The sequence below is a fragment of the Polypterus senegalus genome, chromosome 7 (genome assembly GCF_016835505.1).
Source record: "Polypterus senegalus isolate Bchr_013 chromosome 7, ASM1683550v1, whole genome shotgun sequence".
Lineage (NCBI taxonomy): Eukaryota > Metazoa > Chordata > Cladistia > Polypteriformes > Polypteridae > Polypterus > Polypterus senegalus.
The window spans coordinates 13764393-13783047 of NC_053160.1; the positions used below are offsets into that span (position 1 = coordinate 13764393).

At 35.7% G+C, this 18655-nt stretch overlaps 1 protein-coding gene across 1 annotated transcript in view; it reads right to left on the reverse strand.

Annotated features, from left to right (window-relative positions):
* Window positions 1-1728: 1728 nt before the first annotated feature.
* Window positions 1729-18655, reverse strand: part of LOC120532334 (choline transporter-like protein 1) — a 32409-nt gene continuing 15482 nt past the window's right edge. Inside the window, exons 10-16 of the mRNA XM_039758234.1 lie at window positions 14371-14536; window positions 14077-14233; window positions 11612-11695; window positions 8559-8696; window positions 8024-8260; window positions 5952-6026; window positions 1729-3089 (exon numbers count right to left, since the gene is read on the reverse strand). Of these exons, the coding sequence (XP_039614168.1) occupies window positions 3066-3089; window positions 5952-6026; window positions 8024-8260; window positions 8559-8696; window positions 11612-11695; window positions 14077-14233; window positions 14371-14536 (881 nt within the window). The 3' untranslated portion in view covers window positions 1729-3065. The remainder of the gene's footprint in view (window positions 3090-5951; window positions 6027-8023; window positions 8261-8558; window positions 8697-11611; window positions 11696-14076; window positions 14234-14370; window positions 14537-18655) is intronic.

Sequence of the window (18655 nt, forward strand, 5' to 3'; positions counted from 1 at the left end):
CAGAGCTAACTTTTAGTTTTAAAACCACATCCAAAAAGCAAGATCTCTATTTTGTACATCTACAGCAATTAGTTTACAACAAAACAATATTTATTTTCTAATACACATGACTCCTTCTGAACATAAAGGAACAAATGCATATTTTCTGTTTCCTTAAAATGAACACATCTGCAGACATTTCACATTAAATAAGGTATTCAGACGGACTGATCTACAAACCAGTTGGCAATTCAAAAATATTTTCAATGGTTTTGAGCAGTATATTCTTTATTTAAAAAAAAAAAAAAAAGTGGTTGGAATTAAAGGCTATTTTTTGGAAAAATTTAATCAGTGCATGGATTTAAATATCTGATGTAACTGTACATTGTTTCTGCAAAAGTGTAAGTAACTATAACAGGCAGGAATACACATTTTGAATAAATGAGCCTCTCTACAACTGTAACTTATTTGTAATACAAAAGAAAAAATTACATTACAAAAAACACTTATTTATCTCCAAAGAAAAAAACAAAATGAAATATTTGGGCCTACATTGTACCAGCAGCAAACTCTTCTGAAGGTGGTTTGCATGGGGATATTGCTAATTAGCTTACATACTGAAAAAGGAAAACAACTGGCCAGTGTTCAACATCGTCTGCTGCAAACAAGAATATTCCTTTACAACAGAAAAATGTGACTTAAAAAATGAAACACAAAGCAACTTTATAATTACAGAATTAACATTTCACATTTGCATTAGAAGTTGATTTATAAAAAACCTTATTGCAATAGTTTATAAACAGTAAATTATTGACAGAGCTAATGTTAAAATGTCAGTACTGAAGCAACCCATATTTGGTATTGCAGGAAGCTCTCTCAAACAACATATGCTTTCAATGTACTGTTATGTATTTAAAGCACTGGAGTATTTTAGTTTGTGGAAAAAAATTACCAGCTTGAAGGAAACAGTTTATAAATTGTAATTAAACAAATGTACATCTCTTGAAAATGTACTAAATGTACACAATAGATTGTGTATATTACATATACACTATAGTTATCATGTATATACACAGAAACACCCAACTATATATTTTAAGCTTTTAAGGCAAACATACTGTACATGGCAAGTACTCTCATTTCAAAAATCTAACTCGTGGCTGCCGATTCACTGCCAAGTGTACTTGATTCACATTCAGCTAACCGATTAAGGCATTATTTTTTAAATGCTGACGAGAAATCTGATTATAAAACCAAATGGCAAAAACACCTTGTGAAATGAGGACAAGTTAACAGATTTTTTTGAAAAGTGAGGACACGCTTATTCTGGGGTGAAGGCTGGGTGGTGGAGACAATAATGAACTCTAAACCTATCAATTTACTCGTTTCCTATTTCTCCACCATGATGGAGGAAAAAAAAAAATGTATTAATTGACATAAAGAAAAAAAATGCCAACTGTAGGAAGCACAGCTTCAATAACATTTTTTCAGACAGTTACCTTACTATATTCTGCATTAAACAGCAGTTCAGAGCAATATATACAGTACATGGAACATGCAGTCCTTTACCCTTCATGGACTGTTGTCTAGCAGATGTCCTTTGTGCACATTTCAAAAGAATTCTTTTGTGTGTTTAATTTGAACTTTGGTATCTCCAACCAGAAGTGAATTAAAACTGTGGGTAAAGGAAAGATATATGAGCAGCAACTGTGAATCTGACTGCACTCCTATTATATCCTCAGAGTGCAGTTTTTTTTTTTTTTAAAAGAACGTTTCTGTTTCATCAGTTACTAACCTGCTATGAAAATATGAAGGTGGTTTGTACATCAAGAAAAATGTAGCCTAGGCGTATGAACAGATTTTTTGAGTTTAAGTGATTTTACCCATTGTTCTGTTAAATGGTGAGATATACCTTTAAGATAAGGTGGCTTTAGGTATCAGTTCCTTTCTAACTTTTGACTTTATTTTTACAATTGGAATAGTTTTTGTAGAATATAAAACACCGCTTGATTCTGGCTTAAACATAAACAAAGCACTACATAAAATAAAGAGTATTTTGTGGTAGAGCACCTGCCTCACATATATACATATATATTTTCACAACTGTATCAAGCACAAATGTTTACTTCTAATTCTTAAAACACTAATAAACAAAATTTTTATTCAATAAAATTATCTGGCTTATCTGAAAAGCACAATTCTAATGAAACTGTTTATATTGTTACAGTATGAAAGTTGTTCTTTATGCTGTTTCAAAACATATTTCTTCCGCTGTTCAGGACATGTTACAGTATATTGAATACATTATGCCTTACTTAGAAAATAACATATTTAGAAACCTTGTTATTGCTTATTCCATAACAAATCCTTTAAGTATTTTTTTTTGTCACAGGACAGACTGTTGCCTATTGAAGGGTAATCCATAAATATTAACTTGTCCTCAAACATCAGATGTCCCATAATATTACTGCCAATAAAATAATGTTCTTGGAAGTGAATGACACAAATATTCTTCAGGGTTTAAAGACATGTACAGAGCACATCTGAAAAAAACATACTGTAGAATTTATAGTTACCAAATTATTCAATCGGAAATGGAATATGATCATGGATGTTACTGAAAGTCTCCTTCATTTACAAAAACCTTTATACAAAAATGACTGCAATAATATGTGGTAAAGGAAAAAGATTGCTTCTTTATCTTTTGGCATTCATTGGAAGGAAAAACAGCAATGGCTATGATATGTTAAATTACATGTTATAATTTGCAAAATGATTGTTATAATTCAAAAGTTTCAAGCTCATCAATAAAGCATTTGGTGGCATCACTACATGCAGTATGTTTTAAATTCTAGAAAAATATTTACCAGCAGTGAAATATGCACAGCTGTAATATAAAGTGCTACATTATTTTAGTCTGTTTGTCCATAGTTAACATATTGTAATCCCTGGAAGTGAACGCATAGTAAACACTTTACACATTTGTTAAACAAACAAACAAAAAAAAAAAAAAAAAAAAAGGAAAAAGAAAATTAGAAGTAGGAAAACAAAATTGGAATGTATAAATGGTCCATGGAGTGTTTTTGTCAAGCTGAACTTGCTCCTCTGGCCTAGAAAACAAACAGTGATGACATCTTACTTAAAGCATTACATATATACACAAAAATCATTTACGAGTGAAACATTATTAATTAAGGAATAAAAGAAGTGCTAATAAGTAAGGAGATACAGTAAAAGCAAAATTAAATTACAAGAGAATGCAACAGAATTCATAACAGAGACAGTATACCAAATTAAGAATTATTACAATTAAGAAAATACACAAGCATATTTTTCAAATGTAAATTGTGTCACTTATTCGATTACTGTTAAATCAACACAATAATGGCTGTAAAGGTTAGTAAAATTATTAAACAACGCTGTGCATGTGAATGTGCCGTAAGTTATCTGGGTAACTTAACTTATGCACAAATTAAATTTATCTGACTGTTCCTTCTTTACAGACTGTATATTAAAGGCTCTGTGGTCTACTAGCTAACACCCCAATATGGAAAAGGACAGTGAGCAGGTGTTTGTTTTGCCGTTTTATATTTTCATAACCCTTTACTGTGATTTAAGCATGTATTAGAAAAACTTGTGTAGAGGAAATTTGCACTGTTACTATTCAGTAAATTGATAATCTAAAAAAGTGTTTACTTTAATTGGCTACACCCAGCCAGATCCAGTCACAAGAGTAACTTGATGCCTTACCTATAGCTACACACCTTATCTACAAGTTAGGGCTTTAAGAAACTAACAGACATATTCTGCCCTAGCCATTGACGACGAGTAGAACATTGATTGGTAGAAGGATTGAGAACATAGGGCATGGATAATCAGGATTAGCTGAAAGGCATGAGATGGGCATATAGGAAGTTAGCTGGCTCCTAAACTACAATGTCCTATTTGTCCACAGGCTGTAACATAACAGCATAATAACATAACACCAACATAAATATTGCATTCGCCAGCACCTTGGTGTCTTTACTTACTCATACATGGAGTGAGTAATTAGCAATGCAAGACTGGCAAAGCCACGGATATTTAGGCATATTAGGTGCCTAGGCTTCTGTAAAGAAGAACTGTTATCCACCTATTGTTGTATGGGGCATTTGCCATGTCCACCTTGCTTTTCTTTTGTCCTTATGCACATTATACCTTCCTCTTCTTGCTTTGTACTCTATATTACTGGAATGTAGAGGGTTAAATGAAAATCAAGTCTGATTCACTATGACTGTGACCACAAGTGGAGCTACACACTACAGCTACCTCGCTGTGACAGACCGGCAAGTGTGACTCAATAGAGCACAGAGGTCTGGAGATATTCAGACCCATATAAAAGGTCAGGACAGGGGACAGTAAGGACAGGGTCATCACTGGCCCCATTCAAAACAAAAAAAAAAACCACACCCCACAAGGGAGCAGATTTAGTCTGCATCAGTGACGTACTCTGCTACGCTGAGCAATAATTAATCCTGTCATTGCTACTGATGAAAATATGTAGCCGGCTGTGCTACACCCTTGTTTAGCATTAAATAAACAAACAGCTTTATAAACAAATATGGTCTCGATGTCAGAACAAACAACTTCTTTTGTGTACTCCACTTAAGATGCAAAATCAAATAATTTTTTTCTTAAATACAGTTTACAAAAGTCATTCTCACAAAATTTGCAGAAATAATTTGTGAACTTACAGCTTGTCAGCTACTCAGTCACTTTCTTGCCTATTTTATACGTCATCATAATGCCCACTCTCTCCAGAACCCTAGATCCATAAGGAACTCCAGACAACTCCAATGCGGAATTTCTTTATTTCATTCTCTTTTTATTACTTCCTTTCTTTTTAATGATATTATACTTCAGGTTTTCAAACATAATCCCTTATTCTTTTCCAGTTGTCCCCATATCATCTGTTTGTGGCCTTACATTTTCTGCATCCTTAATGTATTAATGCAGGAGATTTTTCTAGTGACAGAGGACTCTTTGAAGGTTCCTCCCTACAGCATATGCAGGATGTGATGGAATTTCAGTTAGGCTTTACCCACCTTTAGAGTTCTTCCTGCTGCATGCTGATGAGGTGGGACAGACTTGGTCTTGCTCCTCCACCGATGCTTGTCTGGCAGGGGTGGCCCTGCTGAAAGCTAGAGTATGATACTGTCAAATCCCCTACTTTCACTGAATCACGCAAACCTCCCCACGCAGCACTGAAGGGGTCTTCGGCAAGACGGTATCCTTTGGGAGGCATCATAAGTGCATATTTTCAAAGTGAATTCTAGAATAATTGTAGACAATTTTCTGGATTCCTTGCCGGTAACACTATGATCAAAAAGGTATTTTTTTTGACTGTGGTAATATTAACCTGTATGACCCAGAGTGCTGACATTACTTTGATAAGGAGGACTAAAATAATTTACATTGTACAGGGGAGCTTTGTCTCACACTACCCTCCATACACTACTGCAATACAAATTAAGATGTAAACAATAATAATCTAAGTCAAAATACTTTTTTTCACAGACAACTTGAATAAATAACTGTGATACTACTTTGATGTAATGTGCTTAAAAAATTACTAGACAATTCTATTAAGTTATAAATGATGATCTAAATATCAAAATCTAATCAAAATGCTGTAGCAAAGTGTCTAATAATAGTTTTGGACACCTTAAGATGGATATTAAATAGCACACTGAAAAAGTGGAAAATTCTGTATACTGTCACTGTTACTTTGCTGTAACAGGTAATGGTCGAAAAGAAGCAAAACAGTGAAATGCCAAAACAAAAGGAAGGTACAAAAATAAAAACAGCAGCAGGTCTTGTGTAAAACAAAAAAATAAATTATGCAGAGAAAATGTCCAATCTACAAAGACAGAAAGGAGCAGATAGTAAACATGAAATTCCTGAAGAGTCTCATACTCCAAACTGTCACTCACCATCGGCCGTAGCTCTGAAGAGTCTGGCCTTTCCTTATCTCTGCCCATTGCTTTTCTGCTGCTTTCCACAAATTCCTATAAATTAGACAGATTCCAAATACATTTTTCTTTTATAAACAGCAAATACAAAAATACCAAGTATGAATCAGGATCACTCATCATCAGTATGCTACTGAAGCAAAGTTTGATTTTGCTTACAAAAAATACATGAAATATATGTTTAAAAAATAAAGAATTAACAACTGCAAGCATGGGTCAAGTAAAGATATGTAAAGCTGTATCAAAGCAGGAACAGACATTAACTTGTAAAACAGCATATAAAACAACCACAAAAGTTAAACAACTTGGATAGAAGAAAGTATCATTTTTGGGCAATATTGACTTTCGTAAATGCCTTACTAAACTTAGACTTAAAAATTTGCAGGGTAGTTTGAATGTTTCTACAATGTCATGCAGAGGCGGACCCCCTATTCAATATCTAGAGTATTTAGAAAGAAAAAATTAAACCCCCTTCCAATTATGTGGTTTTCGATATTGGAACATAATTATCTAGTCCTCACCAATATCCCACAATAAGATAACTCTAACCTCAAGTGACAAAAAACGCAGATCAGATCTCTTAAGGCCAAGTCACATTAAGTGACCTTTCCAGTGATTTTCATTTGTAGCCTTCATTTACATAATCTTAGCGAGTCAGTGGCAGTCAGCAACATACTCCCGTGAAACCAGTTGCATAATATGACATGTCCAGTGACTCACTACAACTAGTCCACAAAACAATCCAACAAAGTTAAACCTGTTTGATTTTATTTTTAGTAAATATAATGGTAGACTTGTGTGCATTACATCTGATGACCAGCGATTTCTTAAATACAATACATATAAAGAATAAATAAGGAATGCGGGAGTTTTGGACCTTGAAAACAGAAGAGAGGCTTATCTGACGGATGTCTATTGTTTTGCATACTATCACACTATGGAAAAAGGAATAAAGAGCTAAGAGCCAAGACCAGCAAACCGGTTAACCCTTCATACAGTATAGGCTCTGTCAGGTAGCACATTATCGGCTGTCACAAAAAGGTGTGAGCACAACTGAGCTGGAATGTTAGCATTCAGTCAGTAAATGTGACATGTCAGGCAATTTTCAGTTGTGTTATTTGACATGGTCCAGTGACAAGAGCAGCATCTGCAATCAGCAAGTCTGACATACCCAAGGACTACAAGTCTCGTAATATGACATCAGCTTAAAGATGTATCATCGTATGTGTTTGTGGAGGACAAGTTTTAACAGTGCAAATAAGTCAGAAGAGGTAAACAATAATCAAGAGCAAATATTTTTCAAAGTTTTCAAGCAGCTATACAAGTATATTTTTATTGTTTACCTGTGCTCTTAAACACTAACTTCAGTTTACTTCATTTTGTAAATTACCCTATTTTTTGTGGAAAAAAAAGGGTAATTCCATGTTAAATCAACAATGGGCCACACACTTTGGACTCGAAAAAATTCTGGAAAAAAATCACCAGGTGCACCCATTTTGGAATACTTTTACAGGGTGTCTTCTGGATAACATGGGTACACCTGGTATTTTTTTTCCAGAATTTTTTAAAACTAAAGTGTTCGGGATTTCCTGAAAATCAGTTGATTTGACATGGATTGACCAAAAACTTTTTGCATATTCATACCAAGTAGTTTAATATTTCTTCTTGGAGTAAACCTGTGATTAAATCCTGTGATCTTCTGACCGGCATTTACAGTATACACTATCTAAAAGTTTGTTTTATTTCCTATGTTCTATATATTTGTTAATGAGGCCAAAGTCACGCTTATCATAGAAGTTTGAAAACCACATCAATTTGCAACAATTAATTTTGCCTTTTTAAAACTAGTTCACTTGAATTAGCATGCATCTGATGGGTTACGATACTTTGTATCAACTGTTACACATATGCACTCCATCATTTGAGTGTGTTTTAATCCTCTCTCTTTACATATGATGTTTCAATACTTAGATATTTTTATATGGCATTCTTTCAATACTATATGCAGATTTTGAAGACAGACTTCAACTCACCATGAGTGCTTTATCCATATAGTATTCCCTCCCAGGACTTCCATCATTGTATTTCGTATCAATAGCAAAGCAAAGGAAGAGAACATCTACAACCATTTCAAAAATGGAGAGGAAACAGTGGGCAACCAAAAAAGCAAAGAGGCACACAATAATAAGAGGAAGAACCCAAACAGTGTAATCCCTTTGGTGATTAAGAGCCAAAACGCCTGCAAAAGCTGTGCAGCACACAATCAAAATCTGGAGGAAACAAAAATAAAAAGAAACAGTTGAAAAGCTAGCACAGCAGAAATTAGACTTTTTCCTGTTAATTTAAAAACTGACTGCCAGTTCCTACTGTAACCAAACTCATTACTAAAAAAACATTTATTTACTATGCGTCTGTGTTTTCAAAATAAGCTTCAATATTAAATAGAGCATAAACGTATCACTACTTACATTTTTATTACATTAAAAAGCATCCAAACTCTTCACATTTTACTCTCACTTCTTTCATGATGGGTTAAATAATTATTTATTAATAATTCATTACATATACCTTTCCAAGAAAAAGGACAAAATCTCCAATTGTATTGATAGCTGCAACTCTCAATGCATTCTCCACCAGAATGACAAATGCATCCTTTGCAGAAGTGCAGAAATTTGTACTATTGATTGCTGTTGCAGTATAGGCATTCTAAAAGGGGAATAAATGAAGAAACTGTAAGCAAAAATAAACATAATAAAAAGCCAAATTACTATACAAGTTCTTTAGAACAGATCAAACTGAAGTGTTCCAAGTACAGGCTCCAACCTCTTTTCAGAGCTAATCTGTTCCTGAGAAACCTTACGTAAGGCATATTTCCACAACATGAATACATAATTACCATTGATTTAAACTGAAAACATTTTTTAGTGTTCTTGAACACAACAATTACCCCAGATATCACCAAAATGCATGAAAATTGACGGAAGTTGTTTAGTAATATTAGTCATAAATACAAACTGTAATAAGAGATCCTTAATAAAATTGTGTTTTTACTAGAGCTACTGTATCCACCTACACTTTATCATTTCAAATTTCATATTCAAAGCCTGTCAACAATCCACTGGGCTTTTCCATTTTTTTCCATTTTGCCTTATACCCAAGATGCACAATATAATGTGAGAACATGTGTTCAACACAAGACATTTGAGACAAACAGCCGCAATATCCGGTCACTATTCAAGGTGTTGATAAAGAGATGGTCCACTCCTACAACTACTTGGTGATCCACATTAATGACAGGTTGGACTGGTCTTGTAACACAGAGGAACTATCTATATATATCTATCTAGATATCTAGATAGACAGACATAGATAGTTAGATAAGGAAAGGCAGAGCAGGCTCTTTTTCCTTTAATGTGGGAAATGTCTTCCTTCACAGCTTCTGTAGCTATGCGATGGCCAGTGAAATTTTCTATGCTGTGGTGTGTTGGGCTGATAACATCATTTCAAGAGACACCCACTGAATCAACAAGCTAATTAAAAGGGCAAGTTCAGTTTTATGACACACTCTGGATCCCGTAAAGGCCATAACAAAGGAGGGAATTAAAAGAAAACCGAGTACTATTATGAACAATACAGTACATCCTCTATCTGACACACAACAGTGACTACTGCCAGCCAACAAATTATTTAGCAGAAGTGTGTCAAGAAACGGTACAGGCGCTACTTTATACCAACAGCAATACACCTGCATAATGCCTTATTGTGATTATGACAGCCAAGTTATTTTGGTGTGTGTGTGTATATTTATTTATTATTTAAAGAGCATCTGTAAAAAGCCAAATTTACCCCTGTAAACAAATTTAAGTTCTACCCATCTATCTAATGAACCACAACAAAAGTGCAGAAGTACACCTTGCTGTAGCCTGTGTCTCCAGCCCCACCCTCTTCAGCAGGCTGCAGTAAAGGTAGTCTTTCAATAAGAATGACTGAGATCTCACCAACATCAAGCCCCACCTCAAAAACCCAGCCACACTGTTTCACAGGCTGTGGCAAGGTGTCCTTAAGCGAGAATGTAATTGAGTGTTGGTGCTAACGGTGCCTATTTGAAAGTTGTTTTAGACTCTGTCTGTGTGAGCTGCAAAAGTTCAGCTTCTTCTTTATTTGTGAAATGTAAAAATGTTAAGACGCTTTCTTTGCAAAGAACATGCATTATTTCTAAAATTCAACAGAGGGCGTTTGACTAACATTAGCACAGCTTCACATGGACTTTGTTAAATGCTGCAACTCAAACCACTTACACCTGAACACCAGTAAAACCAAGGAGCTGGTGGTGGATTTTAGGAGACCCAGGCCCCTCCTGGACCCCATGATTATCAGAGGTGACTGTGCAGAGGGTGCAGACATATAAATACCTGGGATTGCAGCTGGATGATAAATTGGGCTGGACTGCTTATACTGATGCTCTGTGCAAGAGAGGACAGAGCCGGCTAGATTTCCTACTTCCTTAGAAGGCTGGCATCCTTCAACATCTGCAATAAGATGCTGCAGATGTTCTATCAGACGGTTGTGGCGAGCGCCCTCTTCTACGCGGTGGTGTGCTGGGGAGACAGCATAGAGAAGGACGCCTCACGTCTGGACAAACTGGTGAGGAAGGCAGGCTTTATTGTAGGCACAGACCTGGACAGTCTGACATCCGTGGCAATGTGACGGGCGCTGAGCAGGCTCCTGTCAATCATGGAGAATCTACTGCATCCACTGAACAGGATCATCTCCAGACAGAGGAGCAGCTTTAGCAACAGACTGCTGTCACCATCCTGCTCCACTGACAGACTGAGGAGATCGTTCCTCCCACAAATTATGTGACTCTTCAATTCCACCAGGGGTTAAACGTTAAAAGTTACAATACAAAGTTATTGTCTGTTTTACCTGCATTGTTATCACTCTTTAATTTAATATTATTTTTTATCAGTATGCTACTGCTGGAGTATGTGAATTTCCCCTTGGGATTAATAAAGTATTTATCTATCTACCTACATGTTTGTATAGCAAATGCACTGTCCTTATTTTAATTTTGAATTTGGCTTCAATTAGATTTTTACAGGAAAAAATGGGCTAAATAAAAAATGCAGTTTGCAAGCATTATTAGTTTAAAATATAGTTCTATAGAAGAATATACGGTAAACTAGGACTGTCTCTACAATGCTAAATGACCATTGCAATTGGAAGGCTGATTTATACTGAACGTAGAATTCACAAACTGATATATTCAAGAAGATATATTCACTATCAGCTGCACAAGTATGCTGTAAGCTTTTTTTTTTGGCTCTTGTCGGCACTGGCCACAGTTCATCTGGTAATATGGTAATCACATTTCAGTATATACACAATTAAAATTATCTGAAACCTTCCATATTAATTACTCCTCCTAAACTGTTCCATATAAATATGAACTTGACTGCAGTATTTTGGTTTTATATTGTAAACCCAACTTTTAATCATTCAGCTACAATTGTAAAACACTTTTTAGGAATTACACACACCGACTTTGGATAAGGTACAAAGAATTTATTATGGTTCAATATAAAAGCAGAGTTGAATATTTTTGCAAATTAAATGATTACCTGATTTAAGTAACTTAGGCACTTCTCTAGGCACCATAAGCAGCAGATACAAGCTTTTAGCATGCATCGGGCACAGGCATTTTCCTAAATAAGAAAAAAAGAAAAAAAAAAGAAAAAAAGAGAGATAGACCAGTCTTAATATACCGTTTATGCTGTATACAGTACATATTGTCTTTTAGTTATACTTATGAAAACTAAAAAGGGGCATGGAGGGAAGTTGAGAACAATGCAAAAGAATACCTATGTTTAAAACCTGAATTATATATTCAAGTTTGTAAGTTGGAATAGTATAGTATCAATTATTAATTCAAAAAGAAAAAACTGTTTTCACATCTTAGCTTCTAACAGTCTCATATAGTATTTTTGCCAGAGACTTATACAGAACACAATGATCACTTCTGACTAAAAACAGACTCAGGCATGACATGTTATTTATTCTAAATATAGTAGGAAAATTTTAAAAAAGATAGACAGAAATAAATAAATTCCTGGATAGATACTAATTTAATCTCAGACCCTGAAGGGTGGTATACTGTATTATAAAGGTGTGCAAGCTATTTAAATTACATTAGGTCTAAATAATATATATGTAAGATAATGAAGATCCTTGAAAAAGTTTCAGCCAAAAGAATATCTTTTGATAAAACTGTATTTGAGAAAGGTAGATATCTATTGGTGGCGCAGTGGTAGCGCTGCCGCCTCGCAGTTAGGAGACCTGGGTTCGCTTCCCGGGTCCTCCCTGCGTGGAGTATGCATGTTCTCCCCGTGTCTGTGTGGGTTTCCTCCGGGTGCTCCAGTTTCCTCCCACAGTCCAAAGACATGCAGGTTAGGTTGATTGGTGATTCTAAATTGTCCCTAGTGTGTGCGCCCTGCCCGGGATTGGTTCCTGCCTTGCGCCCTGTGTTGGCTGGCATTGGCTCCGGCAGACCCCCATGACCCTGTGTTTGGATTCAGCGGGTTGGAAACTGGATGGATGGATGGATAGATATCAATTGTCAGAACAAAGGCAATTATTTGCTGCAGTACATACCACTACAGTACCACAGCTTTAAGTAATATTTTTGAATGAAGAAAAAGCTCTTGATAGAGTGGTACAGGGATATATTCTTATTGTATTGCAAATATTTGAGCTTGAGCTCATTAAACATGCTTGGATCAAATTACTACAAGTGTATTCCAGCACAGATCTCTGTTAATGTAAACAGTTTAAATGTAATTTCACATTAGACTGCAGTACTGGACAGGCTAGTCAGTTAGTACCGATGCTATTTGCAATTGCTATGGAATCCCCGTCGGTCTGTTTTCTGGAGCAGTCATAGAATATGAACAAATTAGAGAAGGAACTGATAAAAAGTGTCTCTTATAATACTGATATGGTGCGGTTTATTACAGATCCATATGCATCATTACTAACTATTAAATCTGTTGGATGCATTTTACAGGGTTTCCAAATTTAAGGAGAATTGTTTTAATCAGTGCATGTTTGATATTGTAATCTTATTAATTATACAAAACATTCTGAGCTGACATTTGATGTTAATAGACCTAGATAAACCAGATACTGAAAAGATACTAAAAGATGTTGTCTAATTCAAGACTGAACTCCCTCAGGACAATTAACATGGACAAACACAATTACTGTTATTTTGTTGATATAATAATTTGAATTTATACATGTTAAAAAGTGTTTATTGTCATAGTACAATGAAATTTTCACTCATATGTGACACTAATATAATATCAATCACTGACCTTGCTTCAAAAAAACACAATCAGCAACAATGGGGCAAACTATAAACCATTAGAAAATGGTAAACCATTAACGCTGAACAAAAAACACCAAAGACCACGGAAGCAATAACATCTTAACAAAAAAAAGAACTCATTGCTACAGTATCCAATGGATCTGGTAAATATAATAAATGATACGCCCTCAACTTTAAATTATTCTTTATTTTATATTTTTTTGTTTAAAAATGTGCTGGCAGTGAAGTGTGTTGGTTAAGGCTTTGGACTTCAAACCCTGAGGTTGTGGGTTCAAATCCTGCTACCGAAGCTGTGTGACAATGAGCAAGTCACTTCACCTGCCTGTGCTCCAATTGGAAAACCAAAAGGCATGTAATCAATTGTATCATAAATGTTGTAAGTTACCTTGGAGAAATATGTCAGCCAAATAAGTACTGTATGTGTATGTGTATGTGTGTGTGTGTGTGTATACATATATACATACATACACACACACACACTTATTTGGTTGACATACATATATATTCACAAGAGGTTGACTCAGAATGGCACAAAAAAAAAAAGAACCACCAAAAATACACCTTGTCGTCATTATAACTGAATTAGAAACACACCTAACATGGTAAACTTTGTGTTTCTAAGTTTTACCTTAAAGGACACAAACACACATATGGTGGTGGCAGATTTTAAAAAGAATATTTCATTAAGCCCATACTTACTTTTCCCTTGAGCTGGCTATGAATATACATTAGAATTAAACGTGGAATTTTGACTAGCGTAATTATGAATGATCCTTTTGCCACTGTACCAATGTGATAACGCAGAAGGCGGACTACTGATGTAATAATAGGAGTGAAAGGAATTTTAGATTTATCTCTGTAACAAAACAAGAAGAAATACAATTTAACTATGTAAACATGTCTGCAAGCACAGTTTAAAAAACAAAAAACAAAAGAACATCTGATCTGTTGAATCCTGCATCATATGCAAGAACTGTTTAATGATCTCCTTACCTTGTAAAATAATATGTTACAACTGCACCAGCAATAGTCATTTGCTGGCAGGCTAAAATGAATTCACTGATCCAGATCAAGCCAACTAAATGGTACCAGGTCATATACTGCAATGGTCCTGACATTTTAAATTCCACAAAACCTTGGTCATTGGGAGTAGGATTGCCTGTTTTAAGAAAATAAATACATATATAAATAAATGCATGTCAAAGCAACACTCTTTTTTTGTCCATTTGGTTATTACAAATAATCGACGGCAACCATTGACTTCACCATATACTGTACAGTTAGGTCCATAAATATTTGGACAGAGACAACTTTTTTCTAATTTTGGTTCTGTACATTACCACAATGAATTTTAAATGAAACAACTCAGATGCAGTTGAAGTGCAGACTTTCAACTTTAATTCAGTGAGTTGAACAAAACGATTGCATAAAAATGTGAGGCAACTAAAGCATTTTTTGAATACAATCCCTTCATTTCAGGGGCTCAAAAGTAATTGGACAATTGACTCAAAGGCTATTTCATGGCAGGTGTGTTCAAGTCTGTCGTTATGTCTTATCAATTAAGCAGATAAAAGGCTTGGAGTTGATTTGAGGTGTGGTGCTTGCATGTGGAAGATTTTGCTGTGAACAGACAACATGCGGTCAAAGGAGCTCTCCATGCAGGTGAAAGAAGCCGTCCTTAAGCTGCGAAAACAGAAAAAACTCATCGGAGAAATTGCTACAATATTACGAGTGGCAAAATCTACAGTTTGGTACATCCTGAGAAAGAAAGCAATCACTGGTGAACTCAGCAACGCAGAAAGACCTGGACGTCCACGGAAGACAACAGCGGTGGATGATTGCAGAATCATTTCCATGGTGAAGAGAAACCCCTTCACAACAGCCAACCAAGTGAACAACACTCTCCAGGGGGTCAGCGTATCGATATCCAAGTCTACCATAAAGAGAAGACTGCATGAAAGTAAATCCAGAGGGTGCACTGCAAGGTGAGATCCACTCATAAGCCTCAAGAATAGAAAGGCTAGATTTGACTTTGCTAAAGAACATCTAAAAATGCCAGCAGAGTTCTGGAAAAACATTCTTTGGACAAATGAAAACAAAAATCAACCTCTACCAGAATGATGGCAAGAAAAAAGTATGGAGAAGGCGTGGAACAGCTCATTATCCAAAGCATCATCTGTAAAACACAGTGAAGTCAGGCAGTGTGATGGCTTGGGCGTGCATGGCTGCCAGTGGCACTGGGACACTAGTGTTTATTGATGATGTGACACAGGACAGAAGCAACCGAATGAATTCTAAGGTGTTCAGAGACATACTGTCTGTTCAAATCCAGCTAAATGCAGTCAGATTGATTAGGCGGAGTTTCATGACAGGTGGACAATGACCCAAAACATACAGCCAAAGCAACCCAGGAGTTTATTAAAGCAAAGAAGTGGAAAATTCTTGAATGGCCAAGTCAGTCACCTGATCGTAACCCAATTGAGCAGGCATTTCACTTGTTGAAGACTAAACTTCAGACAGAAAGGCCCACAAACAAACAGCAACTGAAAGTAAAGCCGCTGCAGTAAAGGCCTGGCAGAGCATTAATAAGGAAGAAACCCAGCATCTGGTGATGTCCAGGAGTTCACGACTTCAGGCTGTCATTACCAGCAAAGGGTTTTCAACCAAGTATTAGAAATGAACATTTTATTTCCAGTTATTTAAATTTGTCCAATTACTTTTGAGCCCCTGAAATGAAGGTATTGTGTTAAAAAAAATGCTTTAGTTGCCTCACATTTTTATGCAATTTTTTTGTTTAGCCCACTGAATTAAAGCTGAATGTCGGCACTTCAACTGCATCCGAGTTGTTTTATTTAAAATTCATTGTGGTAATGTACAGAACCAAAATTAGAAAAAAGTTGTCTCTGTCCAAATATTTATGGACCTAACTGTAAAATCCATGTACACTAAACCAGAGCAAAATATGTGCCCTTAGTTTTATTATTAAACTATTGTGAAAGACTACATAAAAACGTTTTGCTATTAAAAATTGTGGATTTCTTTTTTTCTATAATTAGAATTCTGAAATTTTCACTTGGGGCAAAAATTGCTGATTTACATTAGTTTATTTATGTGCATCCAAAATCTTTTTGAGAATGGAAAAAAAAACATTTCACTATTCTAAAAATATAAATATTAGCTAACAGTCACTTAAGCTTCATGGCATGAATTGTTTCAAAACAATGTCTATAGAAGGCTTCTAAAATTCCATAAGATGGAAGCATTGGTTCATTGCTGCTTTCAGAGACCTATATTGCAAAAAAACTGCAAAGCTTGTCAGTTCTAGTGTAAAGGCATTCTGGAAGCAGAAAACTGACGAGAAAATGAAGAGGCGAGCATAAAACTAATGCACCAGCGGATGTCTGTTAACTTAAAAGTCAACATGATCAGCGTTAACATACAGAAGCATGACAAAGACAAAAAAGGGAAAAAAAAACTATAGTACGACTGATTCTGTGCTCAAAAAGCAACAGAGTAGATTTGACAGGGGGTCTGCCTCATGGAGGAGATAAGATGAAAGCAGAGATTTGTTAAATAGCCCACTTCTTAACATGAAAAACTCTCTCTCTCCCTCAGTCAACCACTACAACAGATAAAGTTTTGGTTCCCAAATTAAAATTTCCCTGTTGTCAAATTTCAAAACAAGGAAGAGCTGGATTTTCAGTTCAGTCCTAATCACAGCCTAATAACCAGCTGTTATTACATGACTGCGCACAACAGTTGGCTTTGAAGTAAGGTTAAATAAAACAATTTCCATTTCAAATAGATTTCTCACACACTTATGTCCAGGGCCGTTTGAAGGAATTTGGGGGCCCCAAGCAAAATGGACATGGAGGCCCCCTGCACGCACGCAAAGGAACCACAGCATAACCATACAGTTTAAATTCACTCACACTTTATATAAATAAAAAATGTTTACAGTGCAAATACTGCTGTTGCATATACTGTGCATAAATAAAAAAATGTTTATAGAGTGCAAATACTGCTGTTGCATATAAAGTGCATAAAATTTGAACATTTTCAACAATTGAACATTTGCAAAAAACACCACTGTACCATAAAATCAAATATACATTAAAAAAGTGCACAATAACTAAATCCAACATACTTAAAAACACACACACATACATACTCACATTAACATTTTTCAGTTCTCTCAAACATGTGCAAATTATCTAAAACTGCTGTTTGCGAGCCTTGTTTTCTGCAAAGGCAATCACAATGTCCTCCATGTCCAAAGACTGGCGAACATCCCGCTCAATTGACATAAGTGCCAGTCCTGTGAGCCTTTCTTGGCCCACCGTGGACCTCATGTAATTTTCTCTTCTTTCTTTTTTGGCTTCCTGAAGCATAATTCCGCTTCATGACTGCCGAGGAAGTTTTGTATTTTGCCGGCAGCAGAGATCGTGTGGTTGGCTGGCTGCTGTCAGCGAGGGGGGCCCCCTTGAGGGGGATCCCGATAACAGTGTCATTGCACTTTACTGCATTCACTATCAATGGGGCGCTCACACAGTTTGTCGCTGCATTTTATTCTTAACCAGTCGTTGTCTTGGGGCCCCAGGCCAGCTCGGGGCCCCAAGCAATTGCTTGGTTTGCCTGCCTTGTCGCGACGGGCCTGCTCATGTCAAATGTATCTGTGTGTGTATGGCCCTGCCACTCACCTTTCTTATGGCTACACATAATATGCAAAAATAAAGAAAACCCACAATTATAGTGCTCTTAACACTTCATTATTACATACTTGAAATTGTGCATACTTCAGTAATTGCACCACTTTCATAAAACCATCTCTATTTATATTTCCAGACATTTAAAGGGGGCATTCGTTAATGGTAATATAAACTGGTAGGAGGAAAAACTAAACAATTGTGTAATTTATATGGAAGAGACATTTTGTATGCAGATTTGGCTGCAGAAAAGGCATGGCTCAAAACATTTTGTGCAACTTTCTTCTTTTGTATAGCTGAAAAGTTAGCAAATCATACTACTTTAGCACCATGGAAGACATTTATACCATAAACCAAAAACCTTTTACAAGATCCTCTACATGTCAGGCATTTTCTTTCCTTCTTGTGATGAGCTACATGTTAGCACTACATCATGGTTAAGACAGTTATTCTCATACTTAAACTGATCGTTTGTAAAGCAACAACACTTCACTGAATTTTATATTTCAATCTGACCATTATTTAACTATAAATAGTTCCACTTCTCCAAAATAAAAAAAAACAAATACTTT